This window comes from Suncus etruscus, chromosome 20 (assembly GCF_024139225.1).
Source record: "Suncus etruscus isolate mSunEtr1 chromosome 20, mSunEtr1.pri.cur, whole genome shotgun sequence".
Lineage (NCBI taxonomy): Eukaryota > Metazoa > Chordata > Mammalia > Eulipotyphla > Soricidae > Suncus > Suncus etruscus.
Window position 1 is genome coordinate 36,614,760 of NC_064867.1, and position 19,972 is coordinate 36,634,731.

Here is a 19,972-nt window from a genome sequence, read left to right on the forward strand (position 1 = left end):
GCAACTTCTGAGCGCATAGCCAGGAGTAACCCCTGAGCCTCACAGGGTGTGGCCCAAAAACCAAAAAAAAAAAAAAAAAAAATGAAGACTGTCCAAAATCACAATGCAATATGGATTATTGCCAGAGAGCGGCAATAAAGAATGAGCAGAAGAGCTGGTACATAGGTTAAGGCATTTAAATCATGATTTGTAGCCCTCTGCCCTACACCACAAGGGGGTCACTCCTGAGCACAGAGCTAGTAAGCATGACATCCCTGAAGAGACAATATAAGGCTGAATTATAATTTCCAATCTAAGTTCTTCTCTGAGTCCTTCTGCCTATATTTTTTCAGGGAATAGTGTCCATAAATACAAGCTAGCCCAGAGGCTCAAAACCTGTTCCTTAGAAAACAAGGCTGGGGCCAGAGTAATAGCATAGTGGGAAGGCATTTGCCTTGCATGTGGATGACCCAGGATGGATCCAGGTTCTATCCCCGTCATCCCATATAGTCCCCTGAGCCTGCCAGGAGGAACCTGAGTGCCACCGCCAAGTGTGGCCCCAAAACAAAATAAAACAAGGCAACCAGGGTCAGAGAGATAGTAATAGTGGACGAGGCACTAGCCTTGCAAGTGATTGATCTAGGTTTGATCCCTAGCACTCCACATAGTTCCGAGCCTGCCAGGGATAAACCTGGAGCATTGCCCCACCCACCCACCCACCTTCCCCTCTGCAACACAGGGCAACTCTCCTTGTGTCCATAGCTTAGCTCAGAACCTAACGGCTCTTTTTCAAGTTTCATTTAGTTTATTACATACGGATCCATCTCCACTCTCACTGAATATGTTCCATAATGGCAGCAGAGCTGACAGACCTCTCACATCAGTGCCTGCTACATAGTATGCACTTAATGCTATGGTAAATAAAAATAAATTCTTTCTTGGGGCCAGTGATAGTACAGAAGGTAGGAACTTGGCTTGCATATGTCTGACCCAGGTTTGATCCTCAATGATCCACTTAGTCCCTGTGCACTTAGCACACCTGTGCTAGGAGTGATCCCTAAGCACAGAGCCATAAATAAGGTGTGGAAAGATGGACGGATAGACACACACACACCCTCCCCCCCACCATCCCTCCCCTCTACACACACACCATGTCCCTGCCAAAATTCTTTCTTCATATGCTTCCACTTACGTGGATATGATTGCTAGTTTCATGTTGTTTGGAAAATGCCAGGGAGCTAAGAATATAGAAGAGTTTTCGTATTTGTAGAGGAGTCATATTATCTAAATAATCCAAAATGCTCTGAGGGAAAAATTGCCACAAATGGTTTAAGTTAGCAAAAATATTTTTCCTGTAAATAAAAACATTTAGGAGCTGGAACAACAGAAAGTGGGTAGGCTGCTTGCCTTACATGCAGCCAACTCAAGTGCGATTCCCATCATCCTATATAGTTCCCTGAGCAGTGCCAGGAGTAATTCCTGAGTGCAGAACTAGGAATAACTCCTGAACATTGCCAAGTGTGGCCCCTAAACCAAACTAAAACATTTTTAAGTACTGTAAAAACAAAAAAAATCAAACCATGGTTAGGGATGGAGCAATAGCACAGTGGTAGGGTGTTTGGCTTGCATGCAGCTGACCCAGGACCAATCTAGATTTGATCCCCAACATCCATATGGTTCCCCGAGTCTGCCAGAAGTGATTTTTTTTTTTGGTTTTTCGGGCCACACCCATTTGATGCTCAGGGGTTACTCCTGGCTAAGCGCTCAGAAATTGCCCCTGGCTTGGGGGGACCATATGGGACGCCGGGGGATCGAACTGCGGTCCTTTCTTGGCTAGCACTTGCAAGGCAGACACCTTACCTCTAGTGCCACTTCACCGGCCCCCAGAAGAGATTTCTAAAGGCAGAGCTAGGAGAGTAACCCCCAGAGAGTACGCCCTCTGGGTATGGCCCCAAAACAAACAAAAACACCCAAAAACCACAACCCCCCAAAACCCTTGGTATTCAATAAAAGCCACACTCTGGGTTGAAGAAACAAATCCCAAAACTAGTATGCATGGCCCACTGAGCTGAGAGTAAATCCAAAGCAAGGTGCTGGGAGTAGCTCTAAGGTCCACTGTGTGTGGCTCCAAAACTGAAGCAGATTAACTCTGTACTCCCCCACTCCCCAATTTTCACACTGACTGGCCATTTGTTCAGGGCATTCTGCCTGCCTGAAGGAGGAGAGCACAACGGGACACTAAGATCCCTGCTCTGGCTGACATATACCAACTCCTACATATAACATCCAGAATAGAGTCAGCACGTATTTAAGTATAAAAAGTACCCAAGGAATGAATTTGTCTAGAGATTATTGTTCTTCTTACTGCTTCCCTATCACCTCCTCATCAAGAGGGAATATCCTATCAATCATGTTCACTCTCTAATAGATGGTGATGAACTCCTCTATCAGCCCCTCTGAGGCAAAGGTTAGAAAAATGATTCACTAATGTCAAATGAAAGAACCAGATAGATACCTTCACAAAGACAGGTTTATGTCTCATGGCAGATGGGCTTTTATCCACCAACTCCAAGAGCACATCCAAAGCAATATCCACTTCAGTTTCATTCCCATTGCAGACATGGGTCACCAGGGCCCCGACCACTTCCTGTACAAAGATAAAAACAAGACATGGTTAACAGCCATCTTTTTGTTTGCTTTTGTTTTGGGGTCACACCCGGCACCACCAAAACCAACAAAACCATTTGGGGTACTGGGTACCAAATGTGGGTCAACTGTGTGCACCAGTAAGCACATTACCTGCTATACTATCTGTGGCCCCAGCCTGATCATTCAGAGAGTAATGCCTGAGGCTATTCCAATTCAGCTTGTATAAAAATCATTCTCCCCACTCAAACTAATCTCATTACTTTGAGACATGGTTTGTTTGGGGGGCCACAACCAACACTGCTCAGGGCTTACTCCTGGCTCTGTGTTCCCAGGAGTTGAGATAAGACAAGTACTTATCTCTCCAGGCCCCTTATCAGGTTTGTTTTGTTTTTGGGTCAAGCCCAGCCATGCTCAAGTATTCCTCCTGGCTCTGAGCTCAGAAGTCACTCCTGGCAGGTTCAGGGGACCATATGGGTTGCCGGGATTCAAATTGGGGTCTGTCCTCTGTTGGCCACATGCAAGGCAAATGCCTTACCGCTGCGCTATTGCTCTGGCCTCTCCCTCATCAGTTTTCATTAATGTTGTATTTGGGAGATTTAGGACTGTACCAATCTAGTTACATTACCATTTAGTCTTTATTTCTACATCAGTGGGCCCGATCTAACAACATAGTCTTTTCGTTATTTATTAAGAAACCATGATCTACAAAGTTATAGCTATTTTCATTTCATAAACATTTCATAAAATGTGTCAACATCAGTCCCACCACCAGAATCAACTTCCTAAAATGCTGCCAAGGTTTATGCTACCCCTAAGCTTGCCTCCTTGACAGTCACATTTGAGTAAGTCTACGTATTACAGTTTAGGTCTCAGGCTTACAGTGTGGTTGAGCTCTGTAGTTTAGATATATACAGATATTACATCTCTTTACCACTGATGTGTCCAAGGTCCCTGACTTCCCCTGCCCGGTTCCTCCTGCCTGTCTCTTGTTTCTAAATTTCTTTTTTTGTTTTTGTTTGTTTGTTTTTGTTTTTGGGTCACACCCGGTGACGCTCAGGGGTTATTCCTGGCTCTATGCTGAGAAATCACTCCTGGCAGGCTCAGGGGACCATATGGGATGCCAGGATTTGAACCACTGTCCTTCGGCATGCAAGGCAAACGGCCTACCTCCATGCTATCTCTCCGGCCCCATTGTTCCTAGATTTCTTTCCTTTCCTGTCCTTTTCATTAATTTCCTCTCCAAGGGTAATCCAGATATCTCCCCTTTGATCCTGCACTCCCTTGTCCTGTTTTCCTATATACCACATCTGGTATGTGTCCTTCTAACTTACACGTAATCCTCCGGGTTCCATTCAGCTTGTGGCCAATTACATATCATCATTTTCTAAAGCTGCACAGTATTTCTTGTGTGTTTGTATATATGTATATATGCATATATGTGTGTATGTGTATAAAATGTACCTTCAGCTGTCATTGGACACTTGGGTGTTCCCATATCCTAGGTAACTGTACTAAGTCCACATGTCTTTTTGAGTTAACATTTTTATGTCTTGGTCATGGTCCCTTTCTCTCTATAGTCTACTGATTTAAGGCCACACCAGGCAGTGCTCAGGGGTCATTCCGGCAATGCGTCAATATAATAAAGGGATACTGAGAACTTAAGTAAGCTATCCTCTGTACTATCTTGCTGGCCAGCCCCTTTACCATATGAGCTAAATATTTCTCTCTGAATTGTGGTTAGACTTCATCGGCTACAGATTTATTTTTCTCTGTTGAAAGCTGCACTTAAGGTGTTTTTTGGTTTTTGGTTTTTTTTTTTTTTTTTTTGGTTTTTGAGCCACACCCGGCAGTGCTCAGGGGTCACTCCTGGCTATCTGCTCAAAAATAGCTCCTGGCAGGCAAAGGGGACCGTATGGGACGCCGGGATTCCAACCAACCACCTTAGGTCCTAGATCGGCTGCTTGCAAGGCAAACACCACTGTGCTATCTCTCTGGCAGCAGGAGCTTATGGTTTTAAACATTCTTCCAGATTTGTATGTTGTTTTTGGGGGGAGGAGTGAGGGGAAGTCTACACCTGGCGGCGCTCAGGGGTTACTCCTGACTCTGCACTCAGAAGTTACTTCTGGCAGGCTTTGGGACCATATGGGATACTGGAGATTGAATCCAGGTTGGCTATGAGCCAGAGAAAGGCCCTATTTTCTGTGCTAATGTTTCAATCCCAGATTCTGTAAAACATAGAGATGGTTCCAAAAGAATCCACTAGATGTCATCTGTCTTTTTCATTATAGTACCATTGCATGCTGATTCCAGTCAGTATTTTCTCAATTGCAAAAGCTATCTCAGACAGCTGGATCTATTACCGTGCTCTAATTTTTTGTTTTGTTTCAGAGTCACTCCTCCTGGCTCTGTGCTCGGGGATCATTAAAGACTTTGCTCAGGAGATCATAAAACACCAGGGCTTCCTACATGCAGAGAGAGCATGTGCTCAACACTTTAGAGTTTTCTCTCTCTGGATCCTGTGTTTTGAAATTTCTTATCTAGAATGAAACTTTCCCAACTCCTAATTTAGAGTCACTTGTCCTACTATGCCTTCCAACCAAACAAGAGACACCAAACACATGCCAATGGCTTAGAATTGCGTTTACTTTCACTTCCTTGTTCTTTCCTTTTGAAAATAAATATTTAACATACCTGCTGGCAGTAACTATCAAAAAACTTGAATGCATATTTGTACAGAAGACTGCCAAACAAAGTTATACTCTGCTCTGGGGAGTGCAACAAAGTCTGAGCCAGTGTCAGAATGGATGGAAAAATATCCCTCAGGACCTGAAAGGGGAAGAGAAAGAGAACAGACATCATAGAAGAAAAGCAATGACGACAGTGTCTGAGTCATTCATCCTTTTGTGATGTGAAGAGCTCTCCAGCTCTCGGGTTTTTGTTGTTGTTGTTGTTGTTGTTGTTGTTTTTGTTTTTTGGTTTCTGGGTCACACCCAGCAGCGCTCAGGAGTTACTCCTGGCTCTATGCTCAGAAATCGCCCCTGGCAGGCATGGGGGACCATATGGGATGCCTGGATTCGAACCACCGACCTTCTGCATGCAAGGCAAATGCCTTATCTCCATGCTATCACTCCGGCCCCATCCAGCTCTCATTTTAATGAAAGAAACAAATTTTTGTGAGAACTCAACAAGCGAATTAAATGGACCTAGGAGGAGGCATGGAGATTACATAGAGAGAGAGTAGTACAAAGGATAAGACATTTGTCTTGTGTGTGGTTAACCCAGGTTCAATTCCCCAAATGGTCCGCCCAAACCAGCTAAGAGTGATCCTTGAGCATCATTGGGTGTGGCACTAAAACAAGAAACAATCAAGTTAATTAATAAGCTAAAAGCACTGTTCTTTTTTTTTTCCCTTTCCTTTTTTTTTGGGGGGGGGGGACGATGGGGGCCACACCTGGTGATGCTCAGGGATTATTCCTGGCTCTGGGGTAAGAAATAGCTCCTGGTTTGGGGGACCATATGGAACACTGGGGGATAGAACCGTGGTCAGTCCTAGGTCAGTCGCATGCAACACAGATGCCCTACCACTAGCGCCACCGCTCTGACCCGTAAAAGCACTATTCTTTTTTTTTTTTTTTTGTGGTTTTTGGGTCATACCCGGCAGTGCTCAGGGGTTATTTCTGGCTCCAGGCTCAGAAATTGCTCCTGGCAGGCACAGGGGACCATATGGGGCGCCGGGATTCGAACCAATGACCTCCTGCATGAAAGGCAAATGCCTTACCTCCATACTATCTCTCCGGCCCCAAAAGCACTATTCTAAAACTGGAGAAAGAGTTCAAGTAGTGGAGGACTCTTTTTGCAGGCCACCTGGTGACCTACATGGGTCTTCAAGAATCACCAGGGAAAAACTGTAAAAACCATCAGGTGTGGCCCCAAACCAACTTCCCTCAATTTCTTTTTTATTTTTTTATTTTTTTTGGTTTTTGGGCCACACCCAGCTGTGCTCAGGTTACTCCTGGCTGACTGCTCAGAAATAGCTCCTGGCAGGCACGGGGGACCATATGGGACACCGGGATTCGAACCAACTACCTTTGGTCCTGGATCAGCTGCTTGCAACGCAAACGCTGCTGTGATATCTCTCCGGGCCCTCTTTTTTATTTTTTAACACAAGTCCTCTATTGCGAAACATACATTCTTTTTATTGAAAACAAAAAGCTCTCTCCTGTAAAAAGTTCACAAAAGAGGTGCTCAATGACCCAAAAAGATCATAGAAGAAATACAAGGAGATGTATTTAGTTAGGTTCTCCATTTAGTAAGTAGTATAAGTTAATACAAACTTGCTAGAGGGCAGTTATAGTAACATTTCCCTCAATTTCTTAAAATTAAAAATAATAAAAAGCACTTTAATCTGCACAATTTCGGACTAAAATAAAAATAGAAGGCAAACACAGAAAAACATTAATCGTGTGGATCCTTCCCTAAAGAAATGAAAACAAAAGTTGGTTTGATTATGTCTCAATGAGGATTAATGAGCAAATCTTTCACAGCTATGAAGTATACTGAAAGGCCTAGTAAAGAGCAGCACCCAGCAGTGCTCAAAGTCTCACTGGAGGCGGGAAGCTAAAATGCCTTCTCTGGAGCTAGGGGAGGAATATCTAACACTTACCAAGTGGTGGATGATGAAGGTGCCATCCAGCAGCTTTTCCTCAAAACAGCCTGTCTGAATCTTATTTTTCAGCACCCTCTCAAGGGCCTTCTTGGACTGCGTGTTGGTGCTGTATATGATGAGCAGCACTACCAGGTCAAAAGTCTATTGTCAAGAAATATGCAACGAGAGAAAAAATTAAATAGGTGAGTAAATTCCTTACAACAAGAGTCGTTTTCAACTTTTTTCCATTTAAAAGAAAATGGGGGACCAGAGATTTACCACAGTAGTAAGGCATTTGCCTTGCATGCGGCTGACTGGGGGGTGACCCAGTTGGATTCCGGCATCCCACATGGTCTCTCAGTCTGCCAGGGGTGATTTCTGAATGCAGAGCCAGGACCCATCCCAGAGCATTGCTGGGTGTGGCCAAAAATTAATCAATCAATAAAATAAAGCTTAGGGGTCAGACAGCGCAGCAGTACAGCATTTGACTTGCACACAGCTGATCCAGGACAGACCTTGGTTCAATCCTTGGCGTCCAAATGGTCCGCCAAGCCAGGGGCAATTTCTGAGCACATAGCCAGGAGTAACCCGAGTCACCGGGTGTGGCCCAAAAACCAAAAATGAATAAATAAGGTTTAAATAGAGTATCTGCTTTTTTTTTTTTTTTTGCATTGCTCAGGGGTTACTCCTGGCTGTCTGCTCAGAAATAGCTCCTGGCAGGCATGGGGGGACCATATGGGATGCCGGGAATCGAACCAATCACCTTAAGTCCTGGATCAGCTGCTTGCAAGGCAAACACCACTGTGCTATCTCTCCGGGCCCTTTTTTAAAATATGATTTGTTTGTTATATTATTATTTATTATTAATTTTTATTTTGAGCCACACCCAGTGACGCTCAAGGGTTTACTCCCGAGCTCTGAGCTCAGAAACCGCTCCTGGCTTGGAGAGACCATATGGGACACTGGGGGGAATTGAACTTGCGACTCGCGGGGGCAAGGCACCCAGACACTTAACAGTTTGCGCCACCACTCCGGTCCCTGAGTATCTGCATTTTTATAAAATTCAGAAACTGTGATCTTTAAAGGAAAGTGATATTGTAGAGAAAATCTGAGTAGCACATTGACTAAAGAAAAAACTTAAATTATTTACCAAATTCAGTATATATTTATCAGGAAAATCATTTTGTGGAAAGTAGAAACAATAAATACATGAAATCTTGAGAAAGGCTAAACTATGACATTCACTTTTTTGTTTTATTTTGTTTTTTGGCCACACCCAGCGGTGCTCAGGGGTTACTATTTGCCTCTGAGCTCAGAAATCGCTCCTGTCAGGCTTGGAGACCATAGAGGACGCTGGGGATCAAACCCGGGTCTGTCCTGGGTAAGGATGTTGAGCCCTCAACATTCTGCTGGGAATAATGTAAGTAATTCCACACACACCCAGTACCAAGCCAGGCATAGCCTCAAACAGTATCAGTTGTGGCCCCCCAAAACAGACACTACCAAGAAAGAAAGAAAAAAGAAAGGCACTAAAGAGCAATAGAAAAACAGACAGGGCCCGGAGAGATAGCACAGCGGCGTTTGCCTTGCAAGCAGCCGATCCAGGACCAAAGGTGGTTGGTTCGAATCCCGGTGTCCCATATGGTCCCCCGTGCCTGCCAGGAACTATTTCTGAGCAGACAGCCAGGAGTAACCCCTGAGCACCGCCGGGTGTGACCCAAAAACCAAAAGAAAAACAGACAAATGTTTATGACACATCATAAAGAAAAATATATGGGCTGAACAAATACAAGTACAGCAGAAGTGGGGAGCTTGCCTAGCACACACTGGCCCGCACACTCTATTTGGGTGCCCGCAGGTCCCAGATATAATTTTACTTTCCAGCCGGTTTACTTCAACTCTCTGACCATCCCGTCTTTCTCAGAACGCACCCTTTTAGTCTGCAGTCCTTAGTTTATGGCCATTGCGGTATTTCTAGAATGTACCCTTTATGCCCCACGTCTAAAGCAAAGTAAGGTTACAGAAACAAAACCGCAGTTAATTCTAAACTTACATTCTAATATTCCCTTCTAACAGGCTCTGGTTCACATGTGGAAGGATGTTCTTTCGTATTTCTCTTTTGGGGGTGGCCCACATCCAGCAATGTGCAGGAGTTACTCTTATCTCTGAACTCAGGAATTACTCCTGGCTGTCTTACACCCTATATGTGTGTATGTATGTAAATGCATATATACACATATATGTATATGTATACACTCTATATATGTCTTACACCCAAGCACCACCAGGAGTGACCCGAGTAGAGAGCCAGAAGGAAGCCTGAGCATCAATGGTTGTCATGAACTCCCCTCTCAAAAAATATTAGTATAAAGTAATATCTACATCTTGAATCACATACCTATAAAAATATACTTACAGGGGCCAGAGAGACGGCTCAGTGGTGGTTTGACGCCTAGAATCACATGCCCACCCTGACTCAAGTACTGCTGTGAGTAGTACTGAAAACCAGGGTACTGTGAGGTAGCTCTAGGAGTTCTTGAAACCAAAGTGGTTCCACATACTCGGGCCTGACCACTAAACCACCTGGCCTAGTTGACAAGAAGAGATAGAAGAGGTGCCTAAGTGTCCTAGTACTTCGTTAGTGGCCCCCAAAGAAAACTGAGAAACACGTACAAGAAAATAACATATAAAAATAAAGTTGAGTTAATACGTTTTGGTTCCCACTTTCTCTAAACGTGAGATAATTACTAATTTTCCCCCTTACTGTACTCAACGTCAGAAAACTGTCTAAGAGGGAAATGAGGGAGAAATAGAAGAGGCATAATAGAAGTGAAATCAGGAGAGTGGTAGGTAGGAGGCTTTAAGAACTCTGCTATTTCAGGGATATTAATCTTGTACATCACAAGCATTATTCTTTACTCTAGCCAGTGGCACTCAGCACATGGAAGAGCTCAAGGGAACATATGCCATGCCAGAAATGGAACCAAGGTGAGCTGAAGAGGAACCACACAAGGAAAGTTATTACCTCACCCACCATACCAATCTCCACATTTCACTGGACATAAGAATGACTGTAAGTAACCAGATAATTCAACTGTGATTTTCAAAAATTGTCACCATCAAATATAAAATTAAAGGTTTTAGCCAAATGCTTATGTTGTCATGTTAAAGATCAAATTCAAGGCCTCATCTATGTTAGGAAAGTGATCCACTGCTGAGCTGTACAGCCCAAGGCATCAAAATTTTTTAAAATAGCCATCCTGGGGGCTGGACAGATAGCACAGCGATAGGGTGTTTGCCTTGCACGCAGCTGACACAGAACAAACCCGGGTTTGATTCCTGGCATCCCATGTGGGACGTGACCCAAAAACCAAAAAGATAGAGGGAGGGAAGGGAAAGAGAGAGTGACAGAGACAGAGAAACAGAGATGGGGAGGGAGAGGGAGAAAAAGACAAAAAAAAAATTAAGGAATATAACTTAAAGACTATGTATCCAAAAATTCATAGTACATATCATTACCTTGGGATCAGACTCAGAGGAAGTATTTTCAATTGCCTGTAAAAACAAAGACCACAAAAACATTTGAACACAGAGGCAGAACACTTTTAGCTATATTCAGCATGCCTTGCTCTCTTTTTCCTTAAAAACCAAGTTGCATATCTGGCAACCAGCACCTATTGTTTCTTTTCTAAAGACATTTATTTTAACCTATCTTTACTCCCACTCTGATCATTGCCACCTGACTCCTGAATATCAAGGTTGCAAAGTTTTCACTCACCTTTAGCCAGGCTTCTGAAATAAATTTCTCATATCTAACAGCCGACTTAATCACATCAAAGAAGAGTGTCACACAGTCCCGAGAGTTGTCCTCTGGAAATCCCAAAGAACTACAAGGAGCAGAAAGGGGAAATTTTTATTCTTTCCTCTTGTCAGAAGAACTTGGGAAGTGTAGGTTTCTACAGCAACCATGTGCCTTGAAACTAGGGACAATTTTGTGTAAATGGTTGAAAACTTGCGTCTATTTATCTAAACACCTTACAGAATATATACAACACACAAATTTTCAAAAGCTGTAGAGTAGGAACCAGAGAAATAATAAATTGGGTAAGGTGCTTTTTTGCATAGGGCTGATCCCATGATGGTCCTTCTATAATGCATACTCTCCAAGACACTAACAAAAGTGATTCCTGGGGCCAGAGAGATAGCATAGAGACAGGACGTTTGCCTTGCATGAAGAAGGACAGTGGTTTGAATCCCAGCATCCCATATGGTCCCCTGAGTCTGCCAGGGGCAATTTCTCAACATAGAGCCAGGAATAACTCCTGAGCACTGCTGAGTGTGACCCAAAAACCAAAATAATAATAATAATTAATAATAATAAAATTAGGGACCAGAGAGATAGCATGGAGGTAAGGCATGTGCCTTTCATGCAGAAGGACCGTGGTTCGAATCCCAGCATCCCATATGGTCCCCCATGCCTGCCAGGGGCGATTTCTGAGTGAAGAGCCAGGAGTAATCCCTGAGTACTGCCGAGTGTGACCCAAAAAACAAAAAATAATAATAATAAAATAATAATTTAAAAAAAAGTGATTCCTGAGCACAGAGCCAAGAGTAAGCAAGCACAGAGGTTTAGTGTCCCGCCCCAAAAAAAATATATATATATATATATATAGGATGTTACATTAATGTACTAGCATTGTTTGTAGTGATGCTATATTGAGGGATATTGTCCTTAGGATGAATGTTTGAGAAAAAAAGGTGGTAACTGCTGAGAACATACCCTGCGAGTCCTCTAGACTTCGATTTGAATTGGGAAGTCAGCAGTTGAGTTGGCAAAATAAAATGCCCCAAATCCAACTTATCCCGAAGCTCAGAAATGACCTAGGGGAAAAAGAGACATTCACCTGTGTTCTGCTCATTCTCAGTGGATAGAGACAGTTCAATTTTTCAATCCAAGAACCATAGCAAGCTCCTGAAACTCACGTTAGGATTAAATGAAGATAAGATGTTGCTATAAGAACTAATAAAAATAGGTACTTTTGACAAAAGAGAGAGTGCAGGGGTCAAGGTGCTTGCCTTTTAACTGGCACACTGCTTTGATCTCAATCACCAAGTGGTCTCCCAGCATTGCCAGAAGTGACTCCCAAGCACAGTGGGAAATGGCCCAAAATGAAACAAAATGAAAAGTAATGCAAGTCCAGTTGGTCATTCCTTTTAAAACTTAAATCCCAAATACTTTGGGCTGGAGCAATGGCACATTTGCCTTGCATGTGCCTGACCTTGGTTCGATTTTCAGCATCCCGTATGGTTCCCTGAGTCTGTCAGGAGAACCCGAGTGCCGCCAGGTTTGGCCCAAACCCCCCCACCTCCCCATTTTTTTTTTTTTGCAATATTTCATTAAAACAACAAATTTAACCTCTAGTTTATTTAGAATGTTAAGTCTTACTAGAAGATTTTTCATGCTCCGGGTAGCAGTTGATCAGTGCAATTAATAAGTATTAGAAACTAATTTGGGGTTCGGAGTGACAGCACAGCAGTAGGACATTTGCCTTGTAGCTGCTGACCCAGCGCAGACTCAGGTTTGATCCTCGGCATCCCAGATGGTCTCCTGAGCCTGCCAGGAGCGATTTCTGAGTGCGCAGCCAGGAGTAACCCCTGAGCGCCACTGGGTATGACCCAAAAACAAAAACAAACAGACAAACAAAAAAATAAACCCACAACTAATTAGGTGGCCAGAGTGATAGCATAGCGGTTGGACGTTTGCCTTGCACGCTGTTGACCCTGGATGGACCCAGGTCTCCTGAGCCTGCCAGTGCAGATTCAGCAGTAACTGCTAGGCACCGCTGATGTGGCCCAAAAACAAACAAACAAACAAACAAAAAAAAACCCTTAATTTGGATGGTTCTTGAGCAATAGTACACAGCTAACCTGGTTTGATCCCCAACATCATTAATGGTTCCCTAAACATCACCAGGAGTGATCAGGAGTGATCCCTGAGCATTGACCCCCAAACCCCACCCCAAAAAAGGCCCAACATGGAAACAAATAGCAACATGAATCCATTTACTAATAATGTACCTTGACTCTAGCTCATCTATGTTTGTTCTTTTATTCACTGCTGATTTGGAGCCAGTGATGTGGCTTAGTGGGAAGGCATTTGCCTGAATTTGATGTCCTACTCCAAGGAAGGGGAAAAGTAACTAGAACAATTGCTAAAATCTCCCAAAGCACCAATGCCATTCCCTATTTATTCTTTTTTTTTTTTTTTTTTTGGTTTTTGGGCCACACCTGGTGGTGCTCAGGGGTTACTCCTGGCTGTCTGCTCAGAAATAGCTCCTGGCAGGCACAGGGGACCATATGGGACACAGGGATTCAAACCAACCACCTTTGGTCCTGGATCGGCTGCTTGCAAGACAAGCACCACTGTGCTATCTCTCCGGGCCCCCCTATTTATTCTTGAGTGGGATCAGTTTCCGTTTGAAATAATACGTACCTCAAGGGCATCTGTGGGTGTTACAGACTGAAGAATAAACTTGATTATCACAGGTAAATCTTCCAGTTTTATACACGACAGCTTACTCATAACCAATTTGCGAACCTTAAGAAAAAATAACACAAAAGCCTTAAAAATCATTATATTATGGATGCATTCTAAAGCGACATAAAACCAAAAACAACTAGGTTGGGAGCGGACACTAAGTATGCCCCCCTCGGTTTTTAAAATTTAATTAAAAATAATTCTCTCGGGGCCGGAGAGATAGCATGGAGGTAAAGTGTTTGCCTTTCATGCAGAAGGTCATCGGTTCGAATCCCGGTGTCCCATATGGTCCCCTGTGCCTGCCAGGAGCAATTTCTGAGCATGGATCCAGGAGTATCCCCTGAGCGCTGCCGGGTGTGATCCAAACACACACACACACACACACACACACACACACACACACAAACAACAACAAAAGAAAAAAAAAATAATTCTCTCATTGTTTGTTTTTGGGCCACACCTGGTGACGCTCCTGGCTTGGAGACCATATGGGACATCAGGGGATCGAACTGTAGTCTGTCCTAGGTTAGCGCGTGCAAGGCAAGTGCCCTACCACTTGCCCCATTGCTCCAGCCCTTCTCTCATTGATTTATTTGAAATTTGAAAAAGAAAACTTTCATGTTTTTCCTCAATGTCATAAACTTTCAATCAGTAACATCACAGCTCCCTCAAAAATACAGCTGATAAATGGGGCTGGAAAGATAGCATAGCGGTAGGTAATTTGCCTTGCACGCAGCCAATCCAGGATGAACAGTGGTTCGAATCGCGGCATTCCATATGGTCCCCCATGACTGCCAGGATCAATTTCTGAGAACAGGGCCAGGAGTAACCCCTGAGAGCAGGTGTGACCAAAAAAACAAACAAACAAACAAAAAATGCATAACAGCTGATAAATGTGTTACTGACTTATACTTAGAAATGTAATTTTTCCACAACATAAAGCATAAAAAATTGTCATTCTTATGGGGAGCAATCTCTAATATGCAATTCCACTAAAAAAACACTGCTTATTCCAAATATCACCTGGTAGTCTTGCTGCCTGCTCCCAATTCCAATGGATCTGGGAATTACACTGCATTCAGCCATAGCATTAAACTTCTGGCCAAGTGTCTGAAATGGTCTTAAGTGGCTAGCCAAGTATCGCCAGGAGTGGTCCCACACCTCAGCATCAAGAACTAGTTGGGAGATCCAAAATATATTACTGTGCAAGACTGGAGAAACAGTACAGTGGGTAGAGCACTTGCCTTGCAGACAGCTAGCCTGGATTTGATTCACAGCATCAAATACAGTCCCCTAAGCATGCTGGGAGTAATTTCTTAAGGTAGAGCTAGAAATAACCCTTGAGCATTGCTGGGTGGGGCCCCAAAACCAAAAAGATAAATATTGAAAAAAAAAAGAATAATTCATGAACTCAATACAGAAAGATAAAAAAAAAGTAACAATAACTTTTTCACAATGGTGAAAACTCTAGTGGTCATCAGAGGAAAATAAGGGGTGTGGGAACAATGGGGAGGAGGGTTTCTGGTGGTGCAATGACACTGAACTTTGGTGGGTACGATAAGTCCTCTATGCATAGAACAGTATTAAGTCGGGCCCGGAGAGATAGCACAGCAGTGTTTGCCTTGCAAGCAGCCGATCCAGGACCAAAAGTGGTTGCTTCGAGTCCCGGTGTCCCATATGATCCCCCGTGCCTGCCAGGAGCTATTTCTGAGCAGACAGCCAGGAGTAACCCCTGAGCACTGCCGGGTGTGGCCCAAAAACTAAAAAAAAAAAAAAAAACAGTATTAAGTCATAGTTTTGTGATCCTAGAGTACTGTGACCAATGAGAAAGCAATAAAAACAAAAACAAGAGGCCGGAGAGATAGCATGGAGGTAAGGCGTTTGCCTCACAGGCAGAAGGTCGGTGGTTCAAATCCAGGCGTCCCATATGGTCCCCTGAGCCTGCCAGGAGCTATTTCTGAGCATAGGGCCAGGAGTAACCCCTGAGCGCTGCTGGGTGTGACCCAAAAACCAAAAAAAAATCAATTACAGTGTGACAACTGAAATGATCAAAAATATCAACTGCCATTCAACATGCTTTCAAAATGACGTGTTCATTACACACACGGGAAGGTACTCACTGGTGAAAATGCTCTGTGTTAGGAGAGCAGTGTCCTTCTTACCTTAGTCAGGAGCACTGGGTCCAGTTGGAGGCTGGAGAGAACATCCAGGATTGGAAGAGTGAGCAGAGTATTTTCTGACAGAAGGTCACTGTGAGAAAGTATATTATAGAGCAAACATGAGGCAGATCAAGACTTCAGAAAAAAGGAGGCTAAGGATAAGAATAACTACAGTTTTCCTTCTAGCACCCCCTGGGAAATCGTGATCTAAAAGAAAGCAAATATGTGGAACCCCAATTCATGGAAAGGCAGATGTTCTTCTGTGGAGAGGAACACAGAAACACACCTCATTTCCCGCTGAAAAACACAGCTCCCGAGGTGGAGCCGTGCTAGGACAGCACCAAGCCCAGTCAGAACTCACCTCAGTTCCTTCCCAACATCCGCATGCTGGGAATCCCCGAGGATCTCGGGCAGGCTGGTGATCAGGTCATGCTGCAGGTGTTCTGGAGCAATGTTGATCAACTGCATGATCTTGGTGGTGAGATCCTACCACAAAAGATGGGATTAGAACTGCAGCTGTTGGTTAGAAAAGATTTCCTACTTTTTGGGGCCAGAGCAGTGGCGCAGCGGTAGGGCGTTTGCCTTTCACGCAGCTGACCCAAGACGGACCTGGGTTCAATCCCCAGCATCCCATACGATTCCCAAGCCAGGAGCGATTTCTGAGTAACTCCTGAACGTCACCAGGTGTGACCCAAAAAACAAAAACAAAAACAAAAAAACAAAAAACAAACAAACAAAAAAAAAGATTTCCTATTTTTTTTCTTGTAAATTTGTTGGGGGGGGGGCAGAGCAATAGTACAGCAGTAGGGCATCTGCTTTGCATGCAGCCAACCTGGGTCGGACCAGGGTTCAATCCCCAGCATCCCATATGGACCCCGAGTCTTCCAGAAGCAAGTTCTGAGCAGAGCCAGGAGTAACCCCTGAGTGATGCCGGGTGTGAATCAAAAAACAAAAAAAAATTTGCTTTGGGGTCACACCTGATGATGTTCAGGTGTTCCTGATTCTTTTTTTTTTTTTGGGTGGGGGGAGTTTTGGGTCACACCGGGCAGCGCTCAGGGGTTACTCCTGGCTCTACGCTCAGAAATCGAACCTGGCAGGCTCGGGGGACCATTTGGGATGCTGCGATTCGAAGCACCATCCTTCTGCATGCAAGGCAAATGCCTTATCTCCATGCTATCTCTTCGGCCTAGGCTCACAGTTTCTGTGGGCCAGACCCTGTGTTCTCCCTGGAATCCTCAGGCCTCCCTACAGTGCTCCAAACATCCAGGTACCTACACTGAGGGCAGAGCCTGAAACTGAGAGCCCAAAGCCTGGTATGGTTGCTCAGAAGCACCAGTTAGAGCTGCCCAGACCCACCTGCTGTCCAAACGGGCATGGTGCCCTGATGTAAAGACCATCTGTGTGTTGTGTGTAAGGTGTTCCTGATTCTAAACCTAGGGATCAATCCTAGTGGGTCTAGGGGACAATGTAAAATACCAGGAACCAAACGCAAGTCAGCGGCATGCAAGACAAGTGAGCAATCTGCTCAAGTTCCAAGGCTTCCTACTCTTGAACTGAGATTATCTTCTATACGATATGATGGCTACACATTGAATTTAGTTCAAATATTAAATTTACCCAGGAAATAATTTAAGAGAAAAAAAAAAGTAAGAGTGTTAAATTATGGAAGAGATGGCTATGCTATATTCTATTTCATTTAATATCTCAATTTGAAGGAATACGTCTGACAATTCCTATTTTATTTGCATTTGAGTAATGTTATCTTTTTTGGGCAGGGGGCACACTGGGTGATGCTCAGCGGTTACTCCTGGCTATACGCTTAGAAATCACTCTCGGATTGGGGGACCATATGGGATGCTGGGGGATCGAACCACAGTCCATCCTAGGCTAGCGCGGGCAAAGCAGATGCCTTACCACTTGCGCCACTGCTCCGGCCCCTGAGTATTGTTATCGCAAGCCACATGCAGCAGTGCTCAGGGTTTATTTCTTAGACTTAGTAAGATCCCTTACCAGAGATCATTCCTGGTAGACTTGAGGGACTCTAGTGGGTGCTAGAGATGAAACCGAAGTCAGCCACATGCCTTACCCAATATACTGTAACTTCAGCTTTTTTGTTTGCTTTCTGGGTGACACCTGGCAGTGATGTAGGAAAATAAACCACAGCTCCAGCATGGAAAGTTTGTGTGCCAGCCCTTGACCCATGCCCCAGACCCCAACTCCTATTTTCAAAATGGAGCATATATTGGTCACAAATAGTTATAGAGGCCAGAGCAATAGCACAGTGGTAGGGTGTTTGTTTTGTACATGGCTGACCTGGGATGACCTGGGTTCAATTACCAGCTTCCCATATGGTCCCTCGAGCCTGCCAGGAGCTATTTCTGAGCACAGAGCGAGGAGTAACCTCTGAGCACCAATGGGTATGGCCCAAAAATCAAACCAAAAAAAGAGAGAGAGAGAGAGAGAGAGAGAGAGAGAGAGAGAGAGAGAGAGAGAGAGAGAGAGAGAGAGAATATAAAAATGGCTGCCCCAGAGGCAGGTGGGGGATTGCAGGGGTAGGAGGAAGAGGTTATCAAGGAGGGTGAAAGGTAAACTGGACATTGGTGGTGGGAAATGCATACTAGTGAAGGCTGTTATACCCTGTATGGTAATAATTCAATATCTGTGAAAAAAACTAAAGTATGAACAACCTTATAACCATGGTGTTTAACTAAAGAAAAAAACCTCAAAACTACATACATAAATAAATAAAAAGAAAACAGGACGTCAAAATAAAGTCATCAAAGTGGAAGGAGATGGGAGAGTGGGACAGGCAGCAGAGAGCCAATAAGGCCTGTGCTATCCAATAGCACAGTGGATAGGGCGTTTGTCTTGCATGCACTGACCCAGGTTCGAGCACCGGCATCCCATATGGTCACCCGAGCACCACCAGGAGTGACCCCTGAATGCAGGCATGGGAATTAACACTGCTGGGTGTTGCTCAAGAAAGCCAAAACAAACAGAAGTGAAAATAAATGGGTAAAAAAAATATAAAAAAAACAAAACCTACCTTGCCATCCACAACTCGATCAAGCCATTTTAGCTGACTGATGATGAGTTGAGGCATGCTGATTCCATCACTGCTGTTGCTGAAACAGGAGGACAAGAATCTCAGTCCTCTGTCTCACATCACAAGCATTCCTCTGCACTGAGCACTTCTGTCCCTCAATTCACATTTCCAGAATGCTTATTACTAGGTACTACAAACTATGTTACATGCAGGCAGCACAAATACCCTATGCTATGTTCATATTGAGAAGATGACATACTAATCTCTTAGTGGTGAATAGGAGGGCTTAGAAAGAGATATGGTCGGGGCCGGAGAAATAGCATGGAGGTATTTGCCTTTCATGCAGAAGGTCATCGGTTCGAATCCCGGTGTCCCATATGGTCCCCCGTGCTTGCCAGGAGCAATTTCTGAGCATCGAGCCAGGAGTAACCTCTGAGCACAGCCGGGTGAGACCCAAAAGCCAAAAAAAAAAAAAAAAAGAGAGAGATATGGTCTTTGTTTGTTTGTTTGTTTTTTGTTTTTGGCTCAGGCTTTACTGCTGGCTGAGCTCAGGATCACTCCTGGGGGGGTCTCAGGGGAGTTTACATGGTGCTTCAGATCAAAGCCAGGATGGCTGAGTACAAGACAAGTGTGTTATCCACTATACTAGAAAGTAATATAAATAATGTAATTAAACTACAAAAATGAATAAGGAGCCAGAGCCATAGCACAAGTGGTAGGGTGTTTGCCTTGCATGCGGCCAGCCCAGGACAGATCTGAGACATACCGGGGGATCCCCGGCATCCCATATAGTACCCCGAGTCTGCCAGGGGTCATTTCTGAGTGGAGACCAGGAGTAACCTCTGAGCACCGCTGGGTGTGGCCAAAAAAAAAAAAAACAAAATAAAACAAAACAAAAACAAAAATGAGTAGTCCAATGTAACTGAGGCATTGTGATTTACAAAGCTATTGATGAT

At 44.1% G+C, this 19,972-nt stretch overlaps 1 protein-coding gene across 1 annotated transcript in view; it reads right to left on the bottom strand.

Annotated features, from left to right (window-relative positions):
* The window catches only part of FANCD2 (FA complementation group D2), a 1,230,368-nt gene that overhangs the window by 1,002,979 nt on the left and 207,417 nt on the right, over window positions 1-19,972 (bottom strand). Inside the window, exons 9-19 of the mRNA XM_049766247.1 lie at window positions 19,017-19,095; window positions 16,332-16,456; window positions 15,974-16,061; window positions 13,767-13,871; window positions 12,054-12,154; window positions 11,052-11,160; window positions 10,793-10,828; window positions 7,292-7,435; window positions 5,320-5,454; window positions 2,495-2,626; window positions 1,172-1,282 (exon numbers count right to left, since the gene is read on the bottom strand). Of these exons, the coding sequence (XP_049622204.1) occupies window positions 1,172-1,282; window positions 2,495-2,626; window positions 5,320-5,454; window positions 7,292-7,435; window positions 10,793-10,828; window positions 11,052-11,160; window positions 12,054-12,154; window positions 13,767-13,871; window positions 15,974-16,061; window positions 16,332-16,456; window positions 19,017-19,095 (1,165 nt within the window). The remainder of the gene's footprint in view (window positions 1-1,171; window positions 1,283-2,494; window positions 2,627-5,319; window positions 5,455-7,291; window positions 7,436-10,792; window positions 10,829-11,051; window positions 11,161-12,053; window positions 12,155-13,766; window positions 13,872-15,973; window positions 16,062-16,331; window positions 16,457-19,016; window positions 19,096-19,972) is intronic.